Source organism: Loxodonta africana, chromosome 6 (genome assembly GCF_030014295.1).
Source record: "Loxodonta africana isolate mLoxAfr1 chromosome 6, mLoxAfr1.hap2, whole genome shotgun sequence".
Taxonomy (NCBI): Eukaryota; Metazoa; Chordata; class Mammalia; order Proboscidea; family Elephantidae; genus Loxodonta; species Loxodonta africana.
Window position 1 is genome coordinate 28,377,763 of NC_087347.1, and position 22,737 is coordinate 28,400,499.

A 22,737-nucleotide genomic window follows, 5' to 3' on the forward strand; every position below is an offset into this window, starting at 1 on the left:
TCCCTTCCCTCTCTCGCCTTCGCATTCCCTCCTTTCTGCTCCCAGCTCAGTCTCACTTTGCTCCCTGTTGTCTCTTCCCTGTCACCTCTGGATACTGGAGCTGACCTGCGGCTGTCCCTGGGCTAGGGTTGAGCTGGGGCTGGGCTGTGGCTGGTGCGGTGTTGGGGTGGGGGCTGTTCTGGCACTGGCTTCAGGCTGGGTCTGGGCTGGGAGTGGGGCAGAGTTGGCATTGTACTGGGGCTGGCACTATTTGGGGGCTGTCCCTGGGCTAGTGTTGAGCTGGAGCTGGGGTTAGACTGGGACTGGGCTAGGGCTGAGCTGGAGCTGGGCTGGGGCTGAGCTGGGACTGGGCTGGGGCTGCTCTGGGACTGGGCTGGGGCTGGGCTGGGGCTGAGTTGTGGCTGAGCTGGGGCTGAGCTGGGGCTGGGCTGTGGCAGGGGCTCTTAGGCTAAGCTGGAGCTGGTCACCTCTTCTCGGCGTGGAGGGCTTGGGAAGCCACTGTGATGTCATTCAAGAACTGCATAGCTACAGGATGATAAGTGAAGCCCTGGGGACCCAGCTGGCTGAAATTACAGACAGAGTTTTATCCCACTGGCTTCCTACAAGCCAGAGTAAGGCAGAAAGAGCAGAGAGGGGGAGAGAGAGAGAGCAGAGGGAGCGAATGAAGGGGGAGTGGTGTGTGTGTGTACATGGGCAGGCAGGCGGCATTTGCTCCTCCCACCCCTGACAGTCTGAGAGAGCCTGAGTAGGACACAGGCAGCACTTGGAGCTGCAGCCATGTAGGAATTATTTGAAACTTGAGGCACAAGGAACAGAAATCAGATTGGAGCGATTTCCCTCCCTCCGCTCTCTCCGTCTCCGTCCAGAGGGTAAGTGTCTGTTGGACAGGGATTTCATCTGTGTGTGCCCTTGTCCTTGAGTGCCTCTCTGCTGGACCTGGGGTGAAAGGGTGGGGTCGAGTCTGTGCTGGGGGTCCCGATCTGCCCAGGACCTGGGAAGGGCGTGTGCTGAGTGGGGCTGTGGCTGGTGGCCTCTGTGTATGGGTGACCTTGCTGTCTCTGTCCTGTAGTCACTGCCCTAGAACATGTAAGAGAGCCCCACCTTCAGGTCTGAGGGGTGGACCAGGTGTCTGAGTTGGTCTAACTCTTTTGGGGTGATGGTTTCTCTCGAATGAGCATGGAATGGGCAGAGGCAGTGTGGCGGAGGCACAGAGAGCCCATTAGACACTCCCGTTCAGTGGCCTGACTTTGTGGCCCCTCAGTGCCGACCATGCCATTGCCAGCCTCCTGTGGGCTCCCATTCATGGCTTCTCCCAACTTTGGAAGGGCTCTTGGTGGCTCTACTGTTCCCCTGGCCAGGGATTTCTGAGTGCCCCGGCAGGCACCCTGGCCTGGCAGAGAAGGACTCTGGGTTGTTGTGGGTTTGGGAGCTATTTTTACCGTCCTGAGTGTGCCTGTGATATCTGGTGCCCGGATAGGCCGCGAGCAGGCAGGTGGGAGTGCCTGGCACTGGGTATGGTGCTTGGCATGAGCGCTGAAGGCCAGGCTGGAGTCTGAGAGTTTGTGTTCGCCTTGCAGGCGTGGGCTGTCTTGTGACCCAGGGCAGGTCACTCACTTTACAGGCCCGTGGTCCCACGGGGCTGAAATCAAGATCACATTCAGGTTTTCTGCCACTGCTCCCCCTCTCTGCAGGGCCTGGTATGAGTTCAAATAAGATGGTATCTGTGAAAAGCCGCGTGGTCCTTCCTGAGGAGGGCCTGGGGACACATCCATCAGTGTCACTTGAGTGGAGCTCCATATATTATGTTGTTTTGAGGTTCTTGTCTACAGCCGTAGTTGGAGAGTCCCCCCGCCCCCAACCAGGCTTGTTCAGCCATTTTCACCTTGAAGCCCCCTTAGGGAGAGAGCCCTGAACTCTGAGCCTGGGAGACAGTCTGTTTTGAACTTCTTCGAGGTGTGACCTTGGGTAGTCCCATGAGCTACTGAGCTTCACTGCCCCTGCCTGTAAAATGAAGGATGGGCAGGGATTAACTGATCTCCTAAGGCCCTTCAGCTCCAAAGACCCTGTGGCTTCTGAAAAGCTCCTTTGGTACAGCCGACCTGTTCTCTCTAGGATCCTCTCAGATCCTAGCTATGCTGCCTCCGAGGGACCGGGAGCAGCGGCGGTGTCAGGAGAAGCTGGGGGAAGGGGCGCTATTTTTCATTTCGATTTGAGTGCTGACTGTCTCCATCTTCTGGTCCCTCAAGGCCCACAGATTGATATTCAGACTTGGGCTTCATTGGAAAGTGGGCCTTGTGCCCCCTCTTTCTTTCTTGGTCCCAGCAGAATGTCGGGGTGCTGGGAGGAGCCCACTGGTCACCCACTCTCCCTGGGCACACAGAGGCAGGTTTGTGGTTGACACTGGTGAGGTCTGTTATACAGGGTACAGAGCCACCTGTGAAAAGGTTGTCAACAGCCTCTAGAAGACTCATGTTCTATGCTGTTCACTCCCTGCAAATGCAGTGAGTTCTCTCTGATGAAGATGCTGAAGCGGGAAGAAGCATAGGTGTGCTGTCATTTTGCCTGAACTCCTCTGTCCCCTGCCCACTGGGGCCTGAGGCCTGGTGCTTGTCAGTGCTGTATGAGTGGGCTTTTCCCTGTGCAAACCTAAATCCCCTTTGTTGCACCTTTCACCTGCCCTCCCCCATCTCAGGTTGTGTCTCTGCCCGGGTTGGGTCCCCTTCAGAGCTTTGGAGATTTCTCAGTCCCTAATTCTGCTGATCTTTAGAACCCCTGAGGAAGCCCATTCCACTTTACAGAAGTTCTGGAGCTCTCTGCAAGCTGTGACCGACAAAGGCTGCCTCAATCTGTGGCCAGCTGGGAATGGGTGGGAGGGCATGGGTAGAGGCCAGGATGGGGCTGTGGCACAGCCTGAACCATACAGGTCCCTGTTGCCAATGTCACGATGTCCCAGGAGGGCTTCAGGTCATGCTCGAGATTTGGGGCTGAGGTTCTCCATGGCCCTCTTCCTCCCCACTCACTCCCTCACACTGACCTCCCCTGTCAAATTAAAATCCAGTGGATTACTCTGGCCTGGGCCACTTCTCTCAGTTCCTCCAACTGGAAGGTTCTCCCTTCTGTGTGCTCTCCAGTTTTCTCTTTGATGGACCCTTCATCTTCCCCACAAGTCCTAGATGATCCCAGAGGGATCCCCAGAAGCAGCACCCTAAATTGTAGATGAGTATGTCTTAACTTGAGATCCACAGATGGCCTTCAGAGGTGTCCATCAACTCCCTAAAATTATGGGTAAGACTTGTGTGGTTGTTCATTTTTCTGAGAAATTAGTCTAGGGCTTTTATCAGATATCTCAAAGGGCCCTTGGTCGAAGAAAGTTAATATCCACTGTGCTGTAATGTGGCTGGGGGGCCTGTCGGAGGCACCATGAAGTAGACTCTGGCTTAGTAGACAGGGATTTCCACTGTGCCCCATCTGTGCAGCGGACTATGGGGGACACCCTATAATCATATTTTAGTTGGTCCCAGTATTCAACTGCAATACCTCTCTTTTTTTCCCCCTTCCTTTTTGTAGAAGCGTGGGGTCCTTCTTGAACCCCTGATTTTCCACCTATCTAAGTGGCAGTGAAGAATTTATCTTGGTGGCTGACATGACTATATAAAGCCTTCTGGGTTATTCAATATAATGCAGCAAGCATTTATCAATCACTTAATGTGTACCAGGCACTGTACTTGGTTACACATTGAACTTCAAGAAGCACTGTTTACATAGACCCCGTTGTGAATGGCACTGTCTGGGAACCAGGCACTGTAGAGAAAGAGAGAGAGAGAAATAAGGGCCTTTCCCTAAGAAGCACTCAGCTTAGTGGGGAAGACAGTAATGACCATCCAGGATGTGATCAGTGTCCCTGAAGAGGGACAGTGGGAACACAGTAGAGGGGGTACCTGAGTCTGGAGGATTGTAGGAAAGGGGTCAGGTCAAGGGAGACTTTCCAGAGAAGTTCAAACTGAATCTAAATGAGGAGGAAGAGGCTTGCCAGGAAGGTTGGGAATGGGAGGTGAGTCATTAGGTGAAGAGAGACATTTCAAGTGTGTGAACAGCAAGCAACAGAGTGGGAAAAAGCGTATAAATAGTCGAGTAAGAATAGAGGGGAGGGTGTTTGGGGTATTGAGGACAGTGAAAGTGAGACCTCAAGAGGCAGGCAGGGGCCAGATGATAAAAGGTCTAGCATGTCTGGCAGGGGGGTTGGGCTTCACCCTGTGGATGATGAGAGTTGTTGACTAAAGTGAAACAGGAAATGGAGAGCAGAGTACCTGGATATGCAGACCTAGCTCCAGGTACTTAAGTTTAAATTCTATCACTCAGTAAACCTGGAAGTAAGCATTCGAATCTTCACCTGACAGACTCGAGGGCAGGCTTGGAGTGGTTAAGTGGTTGATGCAAGCTGATTTGGCTTTTAAGATGGGGACCGTTCTTCTGAGAGATGGGTGTGTCTGGCTGCAGGGATGGGGTGGGAGGGAGCACTTGTCCTAAGTCTCCTTCCAGAACCATATCCCTTACGGCCTCTCTGGTATCCATCCCCATCCTCTGGTTCTCAGGTAGCATTCTTCTGAAAAAGCTGTTGCCCTGATGATTATGAATGGTCATTGCACAACATGACTAATGTAACTGATATCACCTGCAAAATATCAAATTGGCAAATTGTTGAGTTATATATATATTTTTTGTTCTTAGGTGCCATCGAGTCAATTTCAACTCATAGGGACCCCAAGTGACAGAGTAGAACTGCCTCATAGGGTTTCCTAGGCTGCACTCTATATGGGAGCAGATTGCCAGGTCTTTCTCCTGTGGACCCGCTGAGTGGGTTCGAACCATCTACCTTTAGGTTAGCAGCCAAGTGCTTAGCCATTGTTCCACCAGGGCTCCTTATTAACTATAACCTCAGGCTTTTTTTTTTTTTTTTTTTAGTTTGTATTTATTAATTTATTATTAAAAAAATAAAAACATCGATGCTGCCCTGAAGCAGCCCCAGCCCCAGGCCCAGGCTCAGCCCCTGCCTAGTCCCTGCCCCCATGGCTAGGGTAGAGTCTGTGACTAAAGGGTTATTATGTCCAGAACTCGCTTTCCTGGCTGCCTTGTTGGCCAAGCCTCAGTTCTTGTCAAGCTCGCCTGCTTCCCCGGATGCACGTGGGGTTCTGATTGCCCACTCCCACTTGAAGGAGTTCAGATTCCCTCCTGCCTGCTGAGGCCCCAGTCTGCCTCCAAACTGCCTATATCTGGGGTGGGCAAGGTGCCTCTTCCTTTTGGCATTGCATTGATTTTCTTCCACCTTAGCTGGTCATCGCTGCTCTGGGTAATGTATTTTAATGAATTGTTATTCTGCTAGACGTGGACCCAAAGGGCTATTTATTATGAAGAGCCCCATCTTGAAAACCTTAATAAATCATCCACTGTTCAAAACAGACCTGCTGGACAGACAGCGAGGGGCCTGTCCTCGTTAAGTCCTCTTCAAAGCAGGAGAGTCTTTCCTCTCTTACAGTCAACCAGGCTGGGACCTTTTATTCTTCAAGGTTGGACCATGTGCTTTGACATCTAAATAAGTGAAATCATCCCAGTTCATATCAATAGGAGAAGCCTGGGTCCTTAATTTCAGAGTCCAAAGTACTGATCACCAGGGTCAGCGGTTCTCAAGATGTTATCCACCCATGTGTGTGCCGGATCCCCTGGAAAGCTAGTTAAATGTCCTTTCTTGGCCCTACTGCAGACCTGTGAGTGAAAATGTTAGTTGTTTTTGTTAGTTGCCATCGAGTCATCTCTGACTCATGGTGACCCTATGTACAACAAAATGAAATGGTGCCAAGTCTTGCGCCATCTTCGCGATCGTTGGTATGCTCTAGTCCATTGTTGTAGCCACTGTGTGTTTTGAGTGCCTTCCCAACTCTGGGGCTCATTTTCCAGCACTGTAATGGGCAGCGTTCCATTATGATTCATAGGGTTTTTTTTTTTTTTGGCTAATTTTTGGAATAGATCACCAGGTCTTTCTTCCTAGCCTACCTTAGTCTGGAAACTCCACTGAACTGTGCCCACCATGGGTAACCCTGCTGGTATTTGAAGTGGCGATGTAGCTTCCAGCATCATAGTAACACACAAGCCACCACAGTATGACAAATTGACAGACTGGTGGTGGACCATAGGGGTAGGGCCCTGGAATCAACATTTTTAACAATTCTCCAGAGGAAAAGATTCTTATGAACATCAAAATTAGAAAGCAACTGCCCTAAGACCAGAAATCTTAGCATCCCATATTTACTTCGTGTGTTCTTTTTTGAGTCTGTCAGATGGATGCATCTTTTCTTTCCTGCATCCTGCTCACAGTGTGCTTGTAGCACCGTGCACACCTCTGCACAGTTTCTGGGAGGGCCTCGGGGAGCAGATCCACATCCATGTCAGCTGGGGATTTTCCTCAGATCTTTTCAAAAGCATGACTTGCACTTCTGGATTACAGCTTCTATGGAATAAAGGCCCCTTGGTGCAATCAAGCTCAGTATTCGAAGGTGGAGTCTCGGGCTTTGAGCAGCTGCTAAGAAGATTGAGGAGGTGTTTTCAGATAAAACAAGAGGGACCTTGAAGAGATTGTGGACATCTCAACTTCCCTAGAAAAATGGGCAGGGAGCTGGACTTTGCTGTCCAGAAGCAGGGGGATGGCCTCTGAGCTAGGATGTCAGGGCCGACGTGGGCCTGGGGCCTTGGAGCTCTCCACCCTGGCTGGGGTGCCTGGAACGTGTGTTTCTGCTGTAGCTCATCCTTCGGAGATGGTTTCACCTGAAATGGCCATTCCTACTGAGACTTCCCGATGTATCACCTCCAGAGCCTCAAAGCCATCTCTTCCTGTCCCCTCAAATCTCCTCTCATCTCCTCCCCCACTTTATTCCCCTCCTTCTCCTTGATCTTCCTGCCTCTCTCTTTTGCCCTTCCTGTCTTAATAGATTGAAACCAACATTGTGTTCCGGCTTCTTGTGGTCCCAGCAAATAGCTCTTAATGTGGCTGTGGTGGATGAGTGGGGTGGTTGGTGAGAGTGTGTGTACCAGTGTGTGTGGGACAGCGGGGGCACTTACCTTCCATCTCAGGTGTGGGGAGCAGAGTCATGCCCATACCCTGGGGTTTCAGCAGAGCCCTCATAGGCCCTTGCTGTGGACAGAAAGACACCTCAGTGATGATGCAGGACCACCTGGAGGGGGTGGCCTTTGCTGCCAGCGCTGGGAGGTCAGGAGCATGGCACCAGCCTCTTCTTTGAGGACAGCAATAGACATTTCCACTTGTTTCTAGTAAGCAGTATTTCATTAAACAGTTCACACCTCTTCAATTTTCTCACCAGGTCTCTGTGGCTAGGCAGTTACTCTTCTGGTTGCTGCTGCAAACAATAGCCCATGTGGGAATAAATTATACGGCGGAATAAGTTCAATATTGACAGTTTTCAAATCGATGAGGAACGGGGCCTGGTCAAAAAAGGGCAAGGGAGAGCCAGAGTCTCAGGTGGTGGTCATCCACGTGGATTCCTCCTCCCTGCTTCAGGGATAAGGAGCTTGGTGGTACAGTGGTTAGGCAGTCTGCTGTTAACCGAAAAGTTGGTGGTTCCAACCCACCAGCCGCTCCGCAGGAGAAAGATGTGGCAGTCTGCTCCAGGAAAGATTTCTTTTTCTTTTTTTTATCAAACTTTAGATGAAGGTTTATGGAACAAAACTAGTTTCTCATTAAATGGCTAGCAGACATATTGTTGTATGACATTGGTTAACAACCCCACCACATGTCAACACTCTCCGTTCTCAACCCTGGGTTCCCTGTTACCAGCTTTCATGTTTCTTCCTGCCTTCCAATCCCTGCCCCAGGGCTGGTGCTCCTCTTTAGTCTTGTTTTGTTCTGTGGGCTTGTTCAATCTTTGGCTGGAGGGTGAACCTCAGGAGTTACCTCTTTATTGAGCTGAAAGGGTATCCGGGGGCCATACTCTCAGGGTTTCTCCAGTTCCTGTCAGGCCAGCAAGTCTGGTCTCTCTTTTTGAGTTAGAATTTTGTTCTACATTTTTCTCCACCTGTGTCCGGGACCCTCTTTTGTGATCCCTGTCGGAGCAGTCAGTGGTGGTAGCCGGGCACCATCTAGTTGTATCTAGTAAAGATTAAGCCAAAACCAAACCCACTGCTGTCGAGTCAATTCTGACTCATAGCGGATCCTATAGGACAGGGTAGAACTGTCCCAGAGGGTTTCCAAGGCTGTAAATCTTTACAGAAGCAGACTGCTACATCTTTCTTTGTGGAGTGGCTGGTGGGTTCAAGAGCTAGGGCTCTTTCCTTTAAGATTATAGCCTAAGAAATCCTATGGGACAGCTCTGCCCTGTCCTGTAGGATTGCTATGAGTTGGAATTAACTCGACAGCAATGGGTTTTTCAGGCCTTGAGGATGCGTTCTTAGTTCTCTTGCCAAGTAGCCAAGCTCTGTTTTTCTGAACCACTAGTGAGATGCTGGAGTGGATCTGTCTGCCTTCTCTAGAAAGGAAAGAATGCTCTGAGATTTGCTTCTCGTTGGCTTCTGTGTCCGGGTACAAGTGGGGAAGCAGAAGCCATTGGACGCTTCACCCTTTGCTTCACTGTTCCGCCACTTCCTAGACCATGAGAGCATGGTCTTGGGGGATGAGTGGGTGTAGGGGCTGGAGGCTATCACAGATCTGGGATAACCACTCTGGGTGCCTCATGGTGTAGGCTACACAGTGGGGCCAGGGCACAGGAGTGGGCCTGTGTTCTCTGGGGCCAGTGGTTTTCCAGGCTCAGGGAAGACAGCTCTTCAGACTCCCATTGACTGGTCTGAGGAGCCCCATTCTCCCAGGAACCAGCTGCTGAAGTCTGAGTGTGTGAGAGAAGCTCCTGCCTTCAGAAATTTCCCCTTCTGGAAGCAGCCAGCCGGGGTCTATTCTCATGACTCTTGTGCATGGTGAGCCTCAGAGAAGGAGCCCAGTTCTTTGGGGTGACACGGTGTGAGGGGAATATCTCTCACACTTCAGCTCCCCCCTCTTTATCCCAGAAGCAATAGTCCGCCCTTTTGGAGGCTTTCCTCAAACTTGGACCCCCTTAAAGACGATGAAAGGCAAGAAAGATGAGGAGAGGCAGCCAGGCCTGGAGCTACGTCTTGGCAGCTTCTGGGGGCCCAGGCACAAGGGGCAGGTTGTTGGAGATTCAGAGCGTATTTTAGCCAAACAACTCTGGCCCTTTCCAGTTCAGACCAGTCCCCCTCCCAGGGAGCCCTGGACTGCTGCAACACTGGCCCAGTGTCGCTTGGGGCAGGCTGCTGGCTGAAGGCCTGAAGCCCCAAAGCTCCAGGGAAGACTGGGGGCAGAGAGATGGTTCTGGGCAGAGATGCAGCCCCTGGGTGTGTGGGGGAGGGAACATGAGAGCCTTGTTGGGCATCTCTGTGTTAGTTCGCGGTGACGTAACGTGGTTGGCCTGTGGTTTGTGTGTGTGTGTGTTGATCAGGATGTTCCTGTTTTGCGGTTGTCTGATCACTTGTTTTTGGCCGTGGGCTTCTGTATGAGTGTTTATTTTTAGAGGCTGCCACTTCTGGCCTGAAGGTTGATCCTTGGGCATGGTCAGAACGTTCGTATTCTGTGGCTTTAAATTTAAGTATTTATTTGGGGGATGGGGTATTCTGCCTTTCCTGTCTTATTCTACTTTATGTGTGTGTGTGCGTATGTGTGTGGGAGAGTGATATGACAGTGTGGCATGTTAAAAGTCACGTGACCTTTGAGGTCAATTTGTTCTGATTTTAAATCCCAGCTTTACCAGGCCCCATGTGATTGCAAATAAATGGTTTCACTTTTCAGAACCTCAGTTTCTCCATGTTTAAAATAGAAATAATACTACTTGCTCACAGGATTAGAACTAATATATGTGTAAAGTGCCTAGCCAAGTGCCGAGCACACAGTAGGTGTTCACTGAATGTCGGCTGTTATTGTTGTATTTGTGTACACACACGCATACACACACACACACACACACATTCTCTGATGTGGCACTGGCTGTTGCGTGGGCACCTCTCTGGTGTACCCTGTGAGTGTGCATATACTGAGTGTTTCTCATCAGCGTGACTGCTGATCTTTGTGTGTGTCTCTGTGTCTCTTTGTGTCTGCTTTTCTGTGTGTGAGCGTGTGTGACTGCTGGGTATCTGGGCTGGAGTTTATGCAATGTTTGGGAAGGGGCTTTCTTTTCCTGCCAGCTGAGGCCCGGGTTGGAGTGAGGGCAGGGGAGGTGTGTATGTGTGTGCGTGCGTGTGCATGTGTGTGTGTGCATCTCGGGTCTCCAGGCTGGGCTGCTGACTGTACAGGGTGTGAAATCACTGAGTTCCTCTGGGTGGGGGAAGTTCTTAGTTCCTGAGTCAGCCCTTTGGCCATGAGCCACCCAGCGCTCACTTTTTCCTTTCAGAGAAAGTGTTGCTCATGGAGTCCCCAGAGCTGTCTGCAAAGAAAAGGACACTGGGTGTGGGGGTGGTGGGGGGATACCTCTCCTTGATGGAAACCTCTACCTTTGTGTTCTTGATCCCTAAAATGGCCCCTCTGCCTGGTCCCTGAAGCCCCTGCTCTGCACCCCCACAGGCCCTAGTGTTCTGAGGGAGAGTGTATTCCCTCATCCCTGGCCTGCTGGCTGTGTGGAGCCCAGCCTTGGCCAGCACTTCCAGGGGCCCTCAGCTGCTTCAGAGTAGGGGCGTCAGAGAGCTTGCTTTGGCGGCCCGCTGCCTGCCTGCCTGACTTGACCAGGGTCCCTTCCCCTGGGGCTTTGGTGGTGTGGGTTGAACTTGCTCATACTGGGGAGGGGTCAGTGAGGAGTGGGCAGGGTTGGGGGAGGACCCCGGAGAGGCCTCTGGAAATGTGTTGGTGGGTGGGATGAATGGCTTTTTATGTCTGAATGGTTTTAGAAAATTCTTTGTGTTGAGCCAGAGGCAAACTCAGCTGTGGAGGTGGAGGACAAGTTTGTCTTATAGAGCCCCAGCCCTGCACCCCTGCTGCCCTCCTAGGCTCTTCCTTGGCCTCCCTGTCAAAGATGAGAGAAGACTGGCTCTCACACCTCTCTGTGCAATGGGTCTCTAGCAATGGCTGCCTGTTCTGGGTTTTCCCTCTAGCCCAGTGAGGGAATTCCAGGAATCAGGGAGCAGGGGTAAAGGTGAAACTTTCTGAGGTGGGATGAGAAGGTGGAGTGATTATGCTTTCAGTGTCATCATTCAGGAATTAATGGTGATGATGGTGTAGCTCTCAGCTATTGAGCTCTCACCTGCGTAAATGTCAACTCACTTAAACTGACAGCATTGCATGTCCAGTGAATATTGGCATTTCCATATGGTTCACCCTACTTTTATGAGAACAGTGGTGGCTTGGGGATAGAATTCTTTCCTCCCATGCAGAAGACCTGGGTTAGATCCCAGCCAATGCACCTCACGTACAGCTGCCACTGGCCTGTTGGTGGAGATGTACGTGTTGCTATAATGCTGAACAGTTTTCAGTGGAGCTTCCAGACTAGGACTAGGAAGAAAGGCCTGGTAATCTACTTTTGAGAATGACCCAGTGAAAGCCCTCTGGGTCACAACGGTCCAATCCACAACTGATCGTGTGGATGGCGCAGGAGTGACTGGAGTTTTGCTGCATTGTGCGCGGGGTCACCGTGAGTCGGAGGCTTGATGGTAGCTAACAACAACAATGATGCTGTTATTTTCCTCATTTTACAGATAAGGAAACTGAGACCCAGAGTGTAATTTATGTATCTGTGGTCATGGTCATGGCTAGTAAAATGCCAGAGCCAAGGCTGTGGACTGGGGCACTTTGCCACTCTGCCCAGTCATAGGCTCTGCCTAGCCTGAAGTTGTGGGTTGGTAAGGGCTCTGCCCAAAAGCCTGGGTGGGGGTCCTAATGTCGTTTCCCTTTCCCCACCTAGCTCTCTCACAGTGTGGTGAGAGGGAAGGTTTAAGGATCCAGGGAATGGCAGCTCTTAGCTCCTTTCTTGGGAGAACAGAAGATGTCCCTTCTCCCACTGACCTCTGCTGTCTGTTATCTCCCCTGGCCCTCTCCCTTACAGAGGTGGTGGGACACACCCAGGGGCCACTGGACGGGAGTCTCTACGCCAAGGTGAAGAAGAAGGACTCCCTGCACGGGAGCACTGGGGCCGTCAATACAGCACGCCCCACCCTCTCAGCCACCCCCAACCACGTGGAGCACACGCTGTCCGTGAGCAGTGACTCGGGCAACTCCACAGCCTCCACCAAGACAGACAAGACTGATGAGCCTGTCCTGGGCACCTCCAGTGCCCCGGCTGCCCTAAGCCCCGAGGAGAAGCGTGAGCTGGATCGCCTGCTCAGCGGCTTTGGCTTAGAGCGAGAGAAGCAAGGCCCCATGTACCACGCCCAGCACCTTAGGTCCCGCCAGGCTGGGGGCCCTGCTGCACCCTCCTCTGGTCGACATGTTGTCCCAGCCCAGGTGCATGTCAATGGTGGGGCCTTGACATCTGAGCGGGAGACAGACATCTTGGACGATGAGCTACCCAACCAGGATGGGCACAGTGTGGGCAGCATGGGTACACTGTCCTCCCTGGATGGCGTCACCAACACCAGTGAGGGGGGCTACCCGGAGGCCCTCTCCCCACTGACCAATGGTCTGGACAAGCCCTACCCAGTGGAACCCATGGTCAATGGTGGGGGCTACCTCTACGAGTCAGCCAGTCGGGCGATCCCTGCCCATGCTGACCACCCAGCCCCTGTGCGGCCCTCTTACTCTGCACAGGAGGGTTTAGCTGGGTACCAACAGGAGGGCCCCCACCCATCCTGGCCACAGCCAGTGACCACCTCCCACTATGGCCATGACCTCAGCAGTATGTTCCGCTCTCAGTCCTTTCCGGAAACTGAGCCCCAGCTACCCCCAGCTCCAGCCCGCAGTGGAAGTAGCCGGGAGGCAGTGCAGAGGGGGCTGAATTCGTGGCAGCAACAGCAGCAGCAGCAGCAGCAGCAGCAGCAACAGCAGCAGCAGCCACCTCGTCCCCCTCCCCGCCAGCAGGAAAGAGCCTACTTGGACAGTCTAGTGCCCAGCAGACCCAGCCCTCAGCCACTGTCAGAGACCCCAACCCCTGGTCTCCCTGAGTTCCCAAGGGCAGCCTCCCAGCAGGAGATTGAGCAATCCATTGAAGCCCTCAACATGCTGATGCTGGATCTGGAGCCCGCCTCAGCTGCTGCCCCCCTTCACAAGTCCCAGAGTGTCCCAGGGGCCTGGCCAGGGGCTTCCCCACTCTCCTCCCAGCCCTTCTCTGGATCCTCCCGCCAGTCTCAGCCACTGACCCAGTCCAGATCTGGCTACATCCCGAGTGGGCATTCCTTGGGAACTGCTGAGCTGGCCCCACGGGCCTCCCTGGAGTCCATCCCACCTGGCAGGTCTTACTTGCCTTATGATTATCAGCCATGTCCAGCTGGGCTTAACCAGAGTTTCCGTCCAAAGAGCCCAGCCTCCTCCTCCTCGTCTGCCTTTCTTCCAAATGCCCATAGCCCTCTAGGGCCTCAGCAGCCCCCGGCCTCTCTCCCTGGCCTCCCCACGCAGCCTCAGCTCCCATCAAAGGAGGTGACTTCAGACCCATCCCGAACTCCAGAGGAAGAGCCATTGAACCTGGAAGGGCTGGTGGCCCACCGGGTAGCAGGTAAGAGCCTCAGGGACCATTGATCCTAGGTGTTCCCTCCTTACTCCCTCTGCCCCTCTTCACCTTGGTCTTGGCTGGTCTTGCTGGGAAAGAGGGTGCAGACACAGCAATCACTCCTTGGCTGGTGCTGCTTTGGCCCTACCCAGAGACTGTCAGGAGCCATGTGCTGGCCATGTCTTCCTGCATTCATGCCCGCTAGGCACCGGGCTAGGCACTGAGATTCAGAGATGACCGTCTCTTGGGTTCTGCCCTCAAGGAGCTTACAGTCTAGTGAGGGGACAGGCACACAGAAATATAGTCCTACTAGAGTGCAGTGTGTGCTACGATGGAGGTGTGCACCAAGGGCTACCACCTCAGGCACTTAGGGCAAGCTTCCTGGAGGTGGTGACTTTGGGGCTGGAGTGTAGATGTGGATGTTCTAGGCATAGGGAAGACGCTTACTGTACCCGCTTGCAGTGCTCTGTCCTCACACTTAGGTTCCATGGGGAGGTGTGGGGAAGGGTTGAAGGAGCCTCTGCAGACACTCCTTCCCTTCTGAGCCTTCCCAGAGGCCACTGTGAAGCTGGAGACAGTACTCTTTGGCTCTGAGTGTTCAGCCCCGAGGGAGTCTTTCGCGACATTTCTCTGAGTGGGGGAGGGCAAGGTCACCTTTTTGGTCTGATTTTCTGTTAATCCTCATTGTAGGACCAACCTGTATGGGAAACAGATGCTGGGAAACAAAGCTCCATTTCCCTGTCAGAGGATGGACACATCTTCCTGAGAGAGAGGAGAACAGGGGGCAGCCAGAGATTAGAGAGATAAAGGCAAAAAAGCCACCAGCAGGGCTGAGCATCCATTACTATGTTGGGCAGGACAGCTGGGGCTCCCTTCATTCCCGGTAGCCTAAGCCCATGACCATTCCATGGGGAAGCCAAAGTGGGCGGGTGATCCTGTAGATTGATTTTGTCGTGCAGGTGACACCAGGCGGGAGTGGAGTATGAGAGTGTGGGGCTAGGTGGGCCTTGTGCCTCCCCTCCGCTCAGGGAGGAGAAGAGGACCTGAGCAGCTGGCTCTGATCTCCACCCTTTTTCCTAAATTTAGGGAAAGCTGAATCACAGGCCAGCTGCAGGGAGGGAAGGAGACGCCCTCCTGGGGATGATGGTGGGTTTGGGGAAGCAGCTGAGGGGGCAGGCCAGCTGGCTCTTGGGCTAGGTCCAGGACCTGGGTGCAGGGCATGGATGCCCTCTGCCTATACTTCAGAGCAGAAGTACTTCCAGTGCCCCACTCTGCTGGCTCTTGTGGTGAGATCTCTTAGAGAATGCCGAGACCTGTCCTGGAGCTCCTGGTTCCCAGGTCACCATGGATCTTCAGGGCACACACTGTGCTCAGGCTCTGGGAAGTATGGGGCTTCCTGGTGCTTTTGCTGCCCAGCCTCACCTTTCTTTTCCTTCTGTACAATGGGTATTGTTACAGAGCCCTAGAGACTCAGGCCAGGCACTTCCCTAAGAGTTAGTCTGTCCAAACCCCCGCCTCCAGGCAGGGTAGACTTGCCCCCCACTTCAGACAGGCAGTAACCTCACAGATCCTTGAAGGCCCTTTTCAGTGATACCTGTGGCCCCAAGGCCTTCGCCCAGAGTCAAGGCTTGCTGGAACCACCTCTAGAAGGTTACCTGATCAAAGGAATAAAAAAAAACCCAGTGCTGTCGGATCAAAGGAATAGAGAATAGCAAATAATCTCTCTTTTTAGCCCAAATATCAGGGGTCAGATATTAGCTAACCTGAGAAGTCTGACCTGCTCTTGATCTGGCCTGGGACTGAGCGTTTGGCTAGAGGAGGGGAACTGCAAAGAAATTAGAGTTTCACGGAAGTATGTAAAGGTTCCCAAGAAGACACAGGCCCAGTTCCGTCCCCGAGGAAGCTCTTCTAGAGCTTGCTTAAGAGGAAGCTATAACCCTAATGGGCCCTGGAGGCATGTCTACCCTTTAGTGGATCTTCTTCCCTCAGCCTTTTCTCTCCTGCCACTTGCCAAGGTCATGACCATCAACCTCTGTATCCTTTAGCCTCTCAGGCTTTGACTGCTAAGAAGCATAGGGAAAGATATTGTTGGCACACAGCATCTCCATCCCCCAATCTTGCTACCATCTGCACCAATGGTCGGTGACTCAGTCAGGAGAAGGGATGAGCTGTGTAGAGGGGAAGTCACATGCTCCCTAGAAAGTTGCCTCTTTGCTCCATGTTCTGTCTTCAACAGAACTTCTTGTGTCAGCAGTTCCTGCTTGCACAACTTCCTCCGTAGCCCTTCAGGGGCTCTGTAGTGGTTATCTAGATAAAGGGGCAGAGGAGGGACAAATGGATATAAATAGTCTGGGAGCCAATGAGGATAGACTCCGGCACCACCTCTTTCTGTTTGTTCTACTTTCTTTTGAAAGAAGCTAGAACATAAACTTCAACATGAGTAACCTAGGAAATTCAGGTCTGAGGGAGAACCATTTCATGGCCTAGAACTTGATCTGGTTTCTCCTGACTTTTCTCCCTTAGGTCTGTCTTTTCCTCCTTGGCTGCCCTCCATACCTCAGTACTATGTCCCTAGTTCATTCCACTTTGATCCAACCACCTTTTATGTCTTATTTCAGCTTAGAGCTCAGAGAATGTAGTGACAGTTTTTTTTTTAACTTGATGGAGGTACATACCAGAAATCTATAGTACATATCACACTTTCTTGGGGAACATTAGAAGAATTACCATTGTAGTCAGGGACAAGATAAGGATGCCTGTTATCACCACTGTCGTTCAGCAATGTATTGGCTGTCCTAGTCAATGCAGTAAGACAAGAAAAAGAAATAAGAGTCAGAGTTGGCGAGTCCACTGTAGTTATCTTATGTTCCTGATTCTGTGACTGTACTGATCTCAGATGTCTCTAGAGGTAGAGATTTCAGTGCATATTGGAAATCAGATATGGATCTTATCCTTAAGGAGTCTGAAGTTTAGTGGGGGAAGAAAGAACTGGAATTTTAAAATCAAGCCATTTGTAATAAGAAAAGTATGGACAGTTCTGTGGGAGTGAAGGGAAGCAGGAGAGATCACTCAGAGATTGGAGAGACCATGTTGAGCATGGGTTTCAAACGGATCCTTGAAATATGGGTCAGATTTTGAAAGTGAGTAGGGTCAACAGACAGAAAGTTCATAGTAAATATTTGGATGAAGTCAGGAAAGCATAGGAAATATTTGAAGAATGGTGAATAGATTGAGAGCATATAGACTATGTGAGGAAAAGTAGCCTGGGGCCTGTCTCTAGACGCTTCAGACAGCAGACTAAGGAGTTTGTGTTTTACCTAGCAACAATATGGGAAGCCATTACTGTGCTTTAATCAGGGGAACATACCATGATCAGAGTTATAGGTTAGGAAGATGTATCTGTTGGCTTTTGACAGGAAAAGTGGAAAATAGAAGAGTGGGAGTAGGGAGATGCTAGGAAGTTATTAGATAGCTGAGGTGATGGGGGACTGGATTAGAGTGCAGACCATGGGAATTGAAAAGAAGAGGTGAATGCCAAGGACACTGTAAGAGTAGAACCCATACCCTTACAAATTGATTGGATGTAGTTAGTAAGGGAGAGGGAGACACCAAAGATGATTCCGAGGGTCTGTGAATAGAAACAGAATGGCGGTTCCATTAACAAGCTGGGAGTCAAGATATGCTGAGTTTGAGGTGACAGTGGAGCCTGTAGGTAGAGATGTGTGGAAGGTAGTTGAACATCTGGAATTGGGGTTTAAAAAGAGTGGCAAGAGCTGTATATTTTGGAGTCATCCTCACAGAAGTGAAGGTTGAAGCTTTGAGCATGGGGAGAAGAGAACCTAGGATAGATGGTCATGAGGGAAAGTGGAGGCTGTTAAGGGGACTGAGAACAAATGTTCAGAGCAGTGAGAGGACAGTGCTTCATCATCGCAGTCAAGATAGTGAAGGATTTCAAAGAGGAAGGGTATGGGGGTTAGCAGTGTCACTGTGGAGAGGTTATGAGGAGGAGGACTGAGAAAAATTCATTGAGCATGCCAATTAGTTGGCCGCTGGTAATTTTCAAAAGCATATTTTCAGAAGAGTGATGGTGACAGAAGCCAGACTCTGAGGGATTGAGGAGAGAGTGAAGAGGAAGTGAAGACAGCACATCAACTACTCTTTTGAGTGGTTTTGTGATAAATGGGAAGAGAATGGTAACTACAGAGGGCAGCAGGATATTGGGAACTCTTGTGAATATAGGAGTCATAAGAATATTTTTAGGTAGAGGAGTTGGAGAGGCAGAGATTGACTATGGAGGGAGGAGGGAGAAGAAAAAGATATAGGAGAAAGAAATAAAGTGATAGAATGAGGTCTCTAAGGAGATAAGAGGGATAGGCTTAGGATCTCAAGTGGATAATTTAGGCTTAACCAGTAGATAAGAAACCTCTTCATGAAATAAAAATAAAGGATGGATAAAGCTTAAAAAAAAAATTGATGTCAAGATTTGAGAGCTTGAATTGAGAACCAACCTTTCTTATTTCATCATGGAAATAGGAGATGAGGTCAAGGCTCATGAATCAGTGCTACGTGCTAGTCTAGGCTCTGGGAGAATGGTTACAAGTAAAATAGAGGAAAACCCTTGCGTTCATGACACTTCCATTCTAGTTGGAGAAGAGGGATGATAAAGAAATAAGCAAATACTATATAATCTCTCAAATGAGTGATAAGTGCCATGGAGAAAATAAATAAAGAGGTGAAGTGCCAGTGAGAGGTAGAGGTTAGGTGGGTAGTTGTACTTTACATAGGTTGGTCAGGGAAGGCTTCATTGGGAGGTAAGGGAATGGGCCATATAGAGAAGCAAGTGAAAAGGCCCTGAGGCCGGTGCCTGGTATGGCTAGAACAGAGTAATGGAGGGGAGTGTAGTGGAACATGAAGTCAGAATGGGGGCAAGCTTGTAGTGAGTCTTGTAGGTGATTGTAAGAACTTTGGCTTTTACCACATGTGGCACGAGAAGCCTTTGGAAGGATTTGGGCAGAGATGTGACATCATCTGAATTGTTCTATGTGTCCAGGATAGAAGGAGGGAGACCAGTTAGGAGGCTGCTACTATTGATCAGGGTTGTAGCAGTGTAGATGGTGAGAAGGGCTCAGATTGTAGACATTTTGAAGATGAAGCCAACAGGATTTACAGATGGATTAGAGATGAGATTTGAGAGAAAGAAAAAAGTCAAGGTTTTTGGCCCTAGTTGCTCTTTACTGAAATGGGTAAGAATGTGGAAAGAGTAAGTATAGCAGGAATATTGCAAGTGTGATTTAGGATTTGAGAAGCTCATGAGATTCAAAGAGGAGTGGAATCAGGACTTTAAATTGGAAGGGTTGGAGTTTAGAAAGAAATGTTGGAGTTGTTAGCGTATGGATGTCATGTCAAGCATTGGATTGAATGATAGCACCTAGCAGCTGAGTCCAGGTGGAGAAAGGTGCCAGGATTGAGTCCTGGGGCCTCCTGCATTTAGAGGTCAGAGACATGAGGTGGAATCATGAGAGGAAACTGGAATGGGCAGTTTGCAAAGTAGAGGGAAGCCGAAGAACATGGTGCCCTGGCACCCAAGAGGGCTGGAATTGGCCTCTTGAGGAGAATGAAAAAGTTTAGAGCAGACATTGTGGTGTGAAAGAGAATTGGAAGTCAACAGGGTGAATAAAAGGATAACATAGTAGGTCCTTATAGTGCATCCAAACAGGTTCACTTTAGGACTTTCTCTGGGGGCATTCAGCAGCTTGGGGCAGGAGTGGGGGAGAGAATTATTAAGGAAGGTCTGACCGAAGAGCCAAAGGGTGAGGAATGCTAGCATACTGGGGAGTGTGACCCTTGGGCTCAGGCTAGAAGGGTCACCGCCGAATCAGGAAGAGGCAGGTGACTTTGAAAGTAGGAGAGGCCCTGGGAAGGCCATGGTGACTGTGAGGAGCTGGTGAGGGTATGGGGTGACCAGGACTGAAATCTCCTGGCCCCAGCCAGCACCTTCTTCCTCCCACTCTGGGGGTAGAAAAGAGAGAGACATGTTATCCTACTAAACAGCACGAGGGCCACCCATGCTTTTGGGAAGCAAGGCCCTGATCCACCCTCTCTTTTTGTTTTACACCCTCCCCACCGCCCTTCAGTATGTGGACGGATTCTCGACTCTCAGCACCAACTAATCTTGATTTTCTCTTTGTTTTTGTTTTGTTTCGTCTTGTTGAATTCCTCATCCCCTGCGTTCTCCACGTGTCCCGTGTTCATCTGTCCTTTGTGCCATTGGTGGGGTGCCCTCTTTGCCTGGTATCTCCCCTCCACCCCTGCCTGCCTTTTCCCTATCTCCCACTCCTGCCGGCTCCCCTGGGGTGGGGCTTGGGCAGCATATAATGCCAAACTGCAGGGCATTGGGCAGAGTGTCAGCTTCCAGCACCTTCCTCTCCACCGGCTCCGATCCTCTTCCGTCTCTGGTTGGCTCCTCTCCTTCTCCTTTCTTCCTTTATAGCTCTCTGTCCCTCGCTTTAGCTCTTAGTTTCTCTCTTTCCTCTCTTCACCATGTGCTATTCCTCTCACCCACCTTCTTCCTCATTCTCTTCTCTCACTCATTCTTCTCCATTTCCTCCTCATTTTTCTTCCTCTCCCCCTTTTCATCTCTTTCTTATTGTCTTTTCTCACTGCCCCCTCTTCTCTTTCCTTGCCCACCTTTTCCTCTCGCCAACCTCTCTCCTCTATCCTCCCATCCTTCCTGCATGAGCAGTGCTCCCACTTCTGCATGGACACAGGCCTGATGCTTCCAGCCTTGGCTCACTTTTGGGGCTCCCCGTGGAGACACAGGGCTTTGCAGTGAGGGTGCCCCTTGCCCCTGAGTGAGGGCTCGGTTCAGCCTACCACTCTGGTCGCTCTGGCCAGATCCCCCTGAGGAACCAGGCCATACTATGCATCAGGCGCTGGGCACAGGCAAACAGTGATGCCTCAGCATCTGCTGCTCTGTCCACTCTTGAGTAGGACATGGCCCAGGTAGAGTACCTCCGCTGACCTCCTCCTGAATCTCTGATCCTAGGACCTGTGGCCAAGAGTCAGAACCCTGGGTGGCTGTCCTGGCTCTGCCTGTGACCACTTCTGTGACCTAGGCAAATCTCTGAATTACCCAGACCTCAGTTTCCAAATCTGAAAAATGGAGGAATGGTAGCCCCTGAAGCCCTGCCTTGCATATTTGGCCTGGTGGCTGTGACACACCCCGGACACGATGGGCCCTCATCAGGGGTCAAGTGACTTTATGTGAGGATGATGTAGACTGTTGACTTCAACCCCCTACTTTCTGGGACATACAGGCTCATAGGCTTTTACCACTGAAAGGATGTCAACCAATCCTTTCTCCTGCTCCTCCAAGCCTGGAGGCCAAGGTTAGGGAGAAGATGATGGGCTCAGGCTGCCCCGTGCCATGGCCTTGAGCAGTTCCAGGAAAAGGCGTAGAGGGTGATGGGAACTGTTGGCTCGCAATGATTATGTCTAGGCCTTTCACTGATTCCTTTCCCTAGTCCATGGATAACTGGGAGATGGCTCTAGTAGACTGCCCGCTCCATCTTCTCCTCTCTCTCTACCTCTCTCGGCCCAGTGGTGGGGAGTGCAGTGTTCAGCAGGGCTTGGGGTTTGGGGCAGGCTCTGGGGCAGTGGCCCTGTCCTGAGGGGAGCTGGCATGGCTTGCCCTGGGGCTGTTAGTGTAGTTGCCGTGTGGCTTTCTGGTACCCTGGCCCAGCAGGTGGCTTCCTGGACCCCCTCACTTCTGGAGCCCCAGGCATGCAGCCGGACACCCAGCCCCACCATCTGGAGCTGAGGAACCCAGTCTTTTGGAAATCGGAAGGCTGGAAAAAGAAAGAAGAGCTGGGTCTGTGGGGTGGAGGTGGCCTGTGGTGGGAGGTGGTGTAGGGGAGGCATGTGACAAGGCCTGACCCTGGCGTATGGGATCCAGGGGTGGCGGGTCGCTGTGTTTTGTCAAAGTGCGAACACTGATTTATGTTAGGACTACAGCTCCCAGAACTGCAGCTCTGTGTGTGTGGTGTGGTGTGGTGTGTAACGTGGCCCTTAGAGAACCAGAAGGGGCTCCTGAAATGTAGGGTGTTGTTATTCTAAAGAGCATAAGGGTTCCCCGCTCCTCAGTCTGGGTAGAACACGACTCAGCAGCCTGCTGGCAAGACCTTCCAGAGTCTTCTGGGCCGGCTCCCTTTTCTCCCTTCTTCATTTGCTTCCTCAGACCATATGGGTTGGTCTCCTGCTGGGGTAGGGCTGACTGCAGATGTCCTGAAGGTGACTCAGTGACTTCACTCAGTGCCCCATCATTCCAGTGTCCTACTGCCATTCCTGTTGGGTTAAGGAGTTGATGTGTGTGTGCTTGTGTGCATGAGTGTGTGTGCATGCCTGTGTGCACCTATGCGCGTGTAAGGAGGGAGCATATAGAGACAGAGGTCCTGAGAGAAAGCACAGGGTGAAGAGACTGAGAAAATCCTGGTGTGGAGGGTGGAGGATGGTATGGAGGGTGGTAGGGGAGCCAGCCTATTTTTATCATCAGTCTGTGAGACATGAGAGAGGGGTGTTCTCTCTCTGACACTGACTATCAGCTTGTGTCCAGACTCTCCAGCTTGGCTGAGGAACAATGGGGCTCTCTTCTCTCCCCTCCACCATGCCCCATCTCCCCGCCCAACATGAAAGAAAAGAGAGAGGGAACATGGCTCTCCGGGCGCTTCAGGGCAGATCAGGGCTTGCCAAAGGGGACAACAGTGAGACGCTGTGTCCAAAGACGGAGATGTCCATGGCTGGCCACGGGTGTGGTGGGGTGCTCTCTGATGGAGGGGTTGGCCCTATGGGAATGGAATGTGGGGCCTTCCCCATTCTGCAGAGGGAGGCTCTGCCCTGCAGTGCCTTCACTCTTTGGAGGTCGTTCTGTCCATCCCCTTGTCTTTGGTCAGAACATGCCTCCCAAGTGCCAGAGAGATGGTGCTGGAGAAGGGGGATTGAGAAGGTACAATTCTCAGATGTCTCAGTGGCCTCTTTTCTGTGTCTC

The 22,737-nt window shown here is 51.4% G+C and overlaps 1 protein-coding gene across 6 annotated transcripts in view; it reads left to right on the plus strand.

Moving 5' to 3' along the window:
- The window catches only part of TNS1 (tensin 1), a 219,446-nt gene that overhangs the window by 156,257 nt on the left and 40,452 nt on the right, over positions 1–22,737 (plus strand). For all 6 annotated transcript variants that reach the window (XM_064286690.1, XM_064286692.1, XM_064286696.1 and 3 more), the window contains one exon: positions 12,099–13,700. In XM_064286690.1, the coding sequence (XP_064142760.1) occupies positions 12,099–13,700 (1,602 nt within the window). The remainder of the gene's footprint in view (positions 1–12,098; positions 13,701–22,737) is intronic.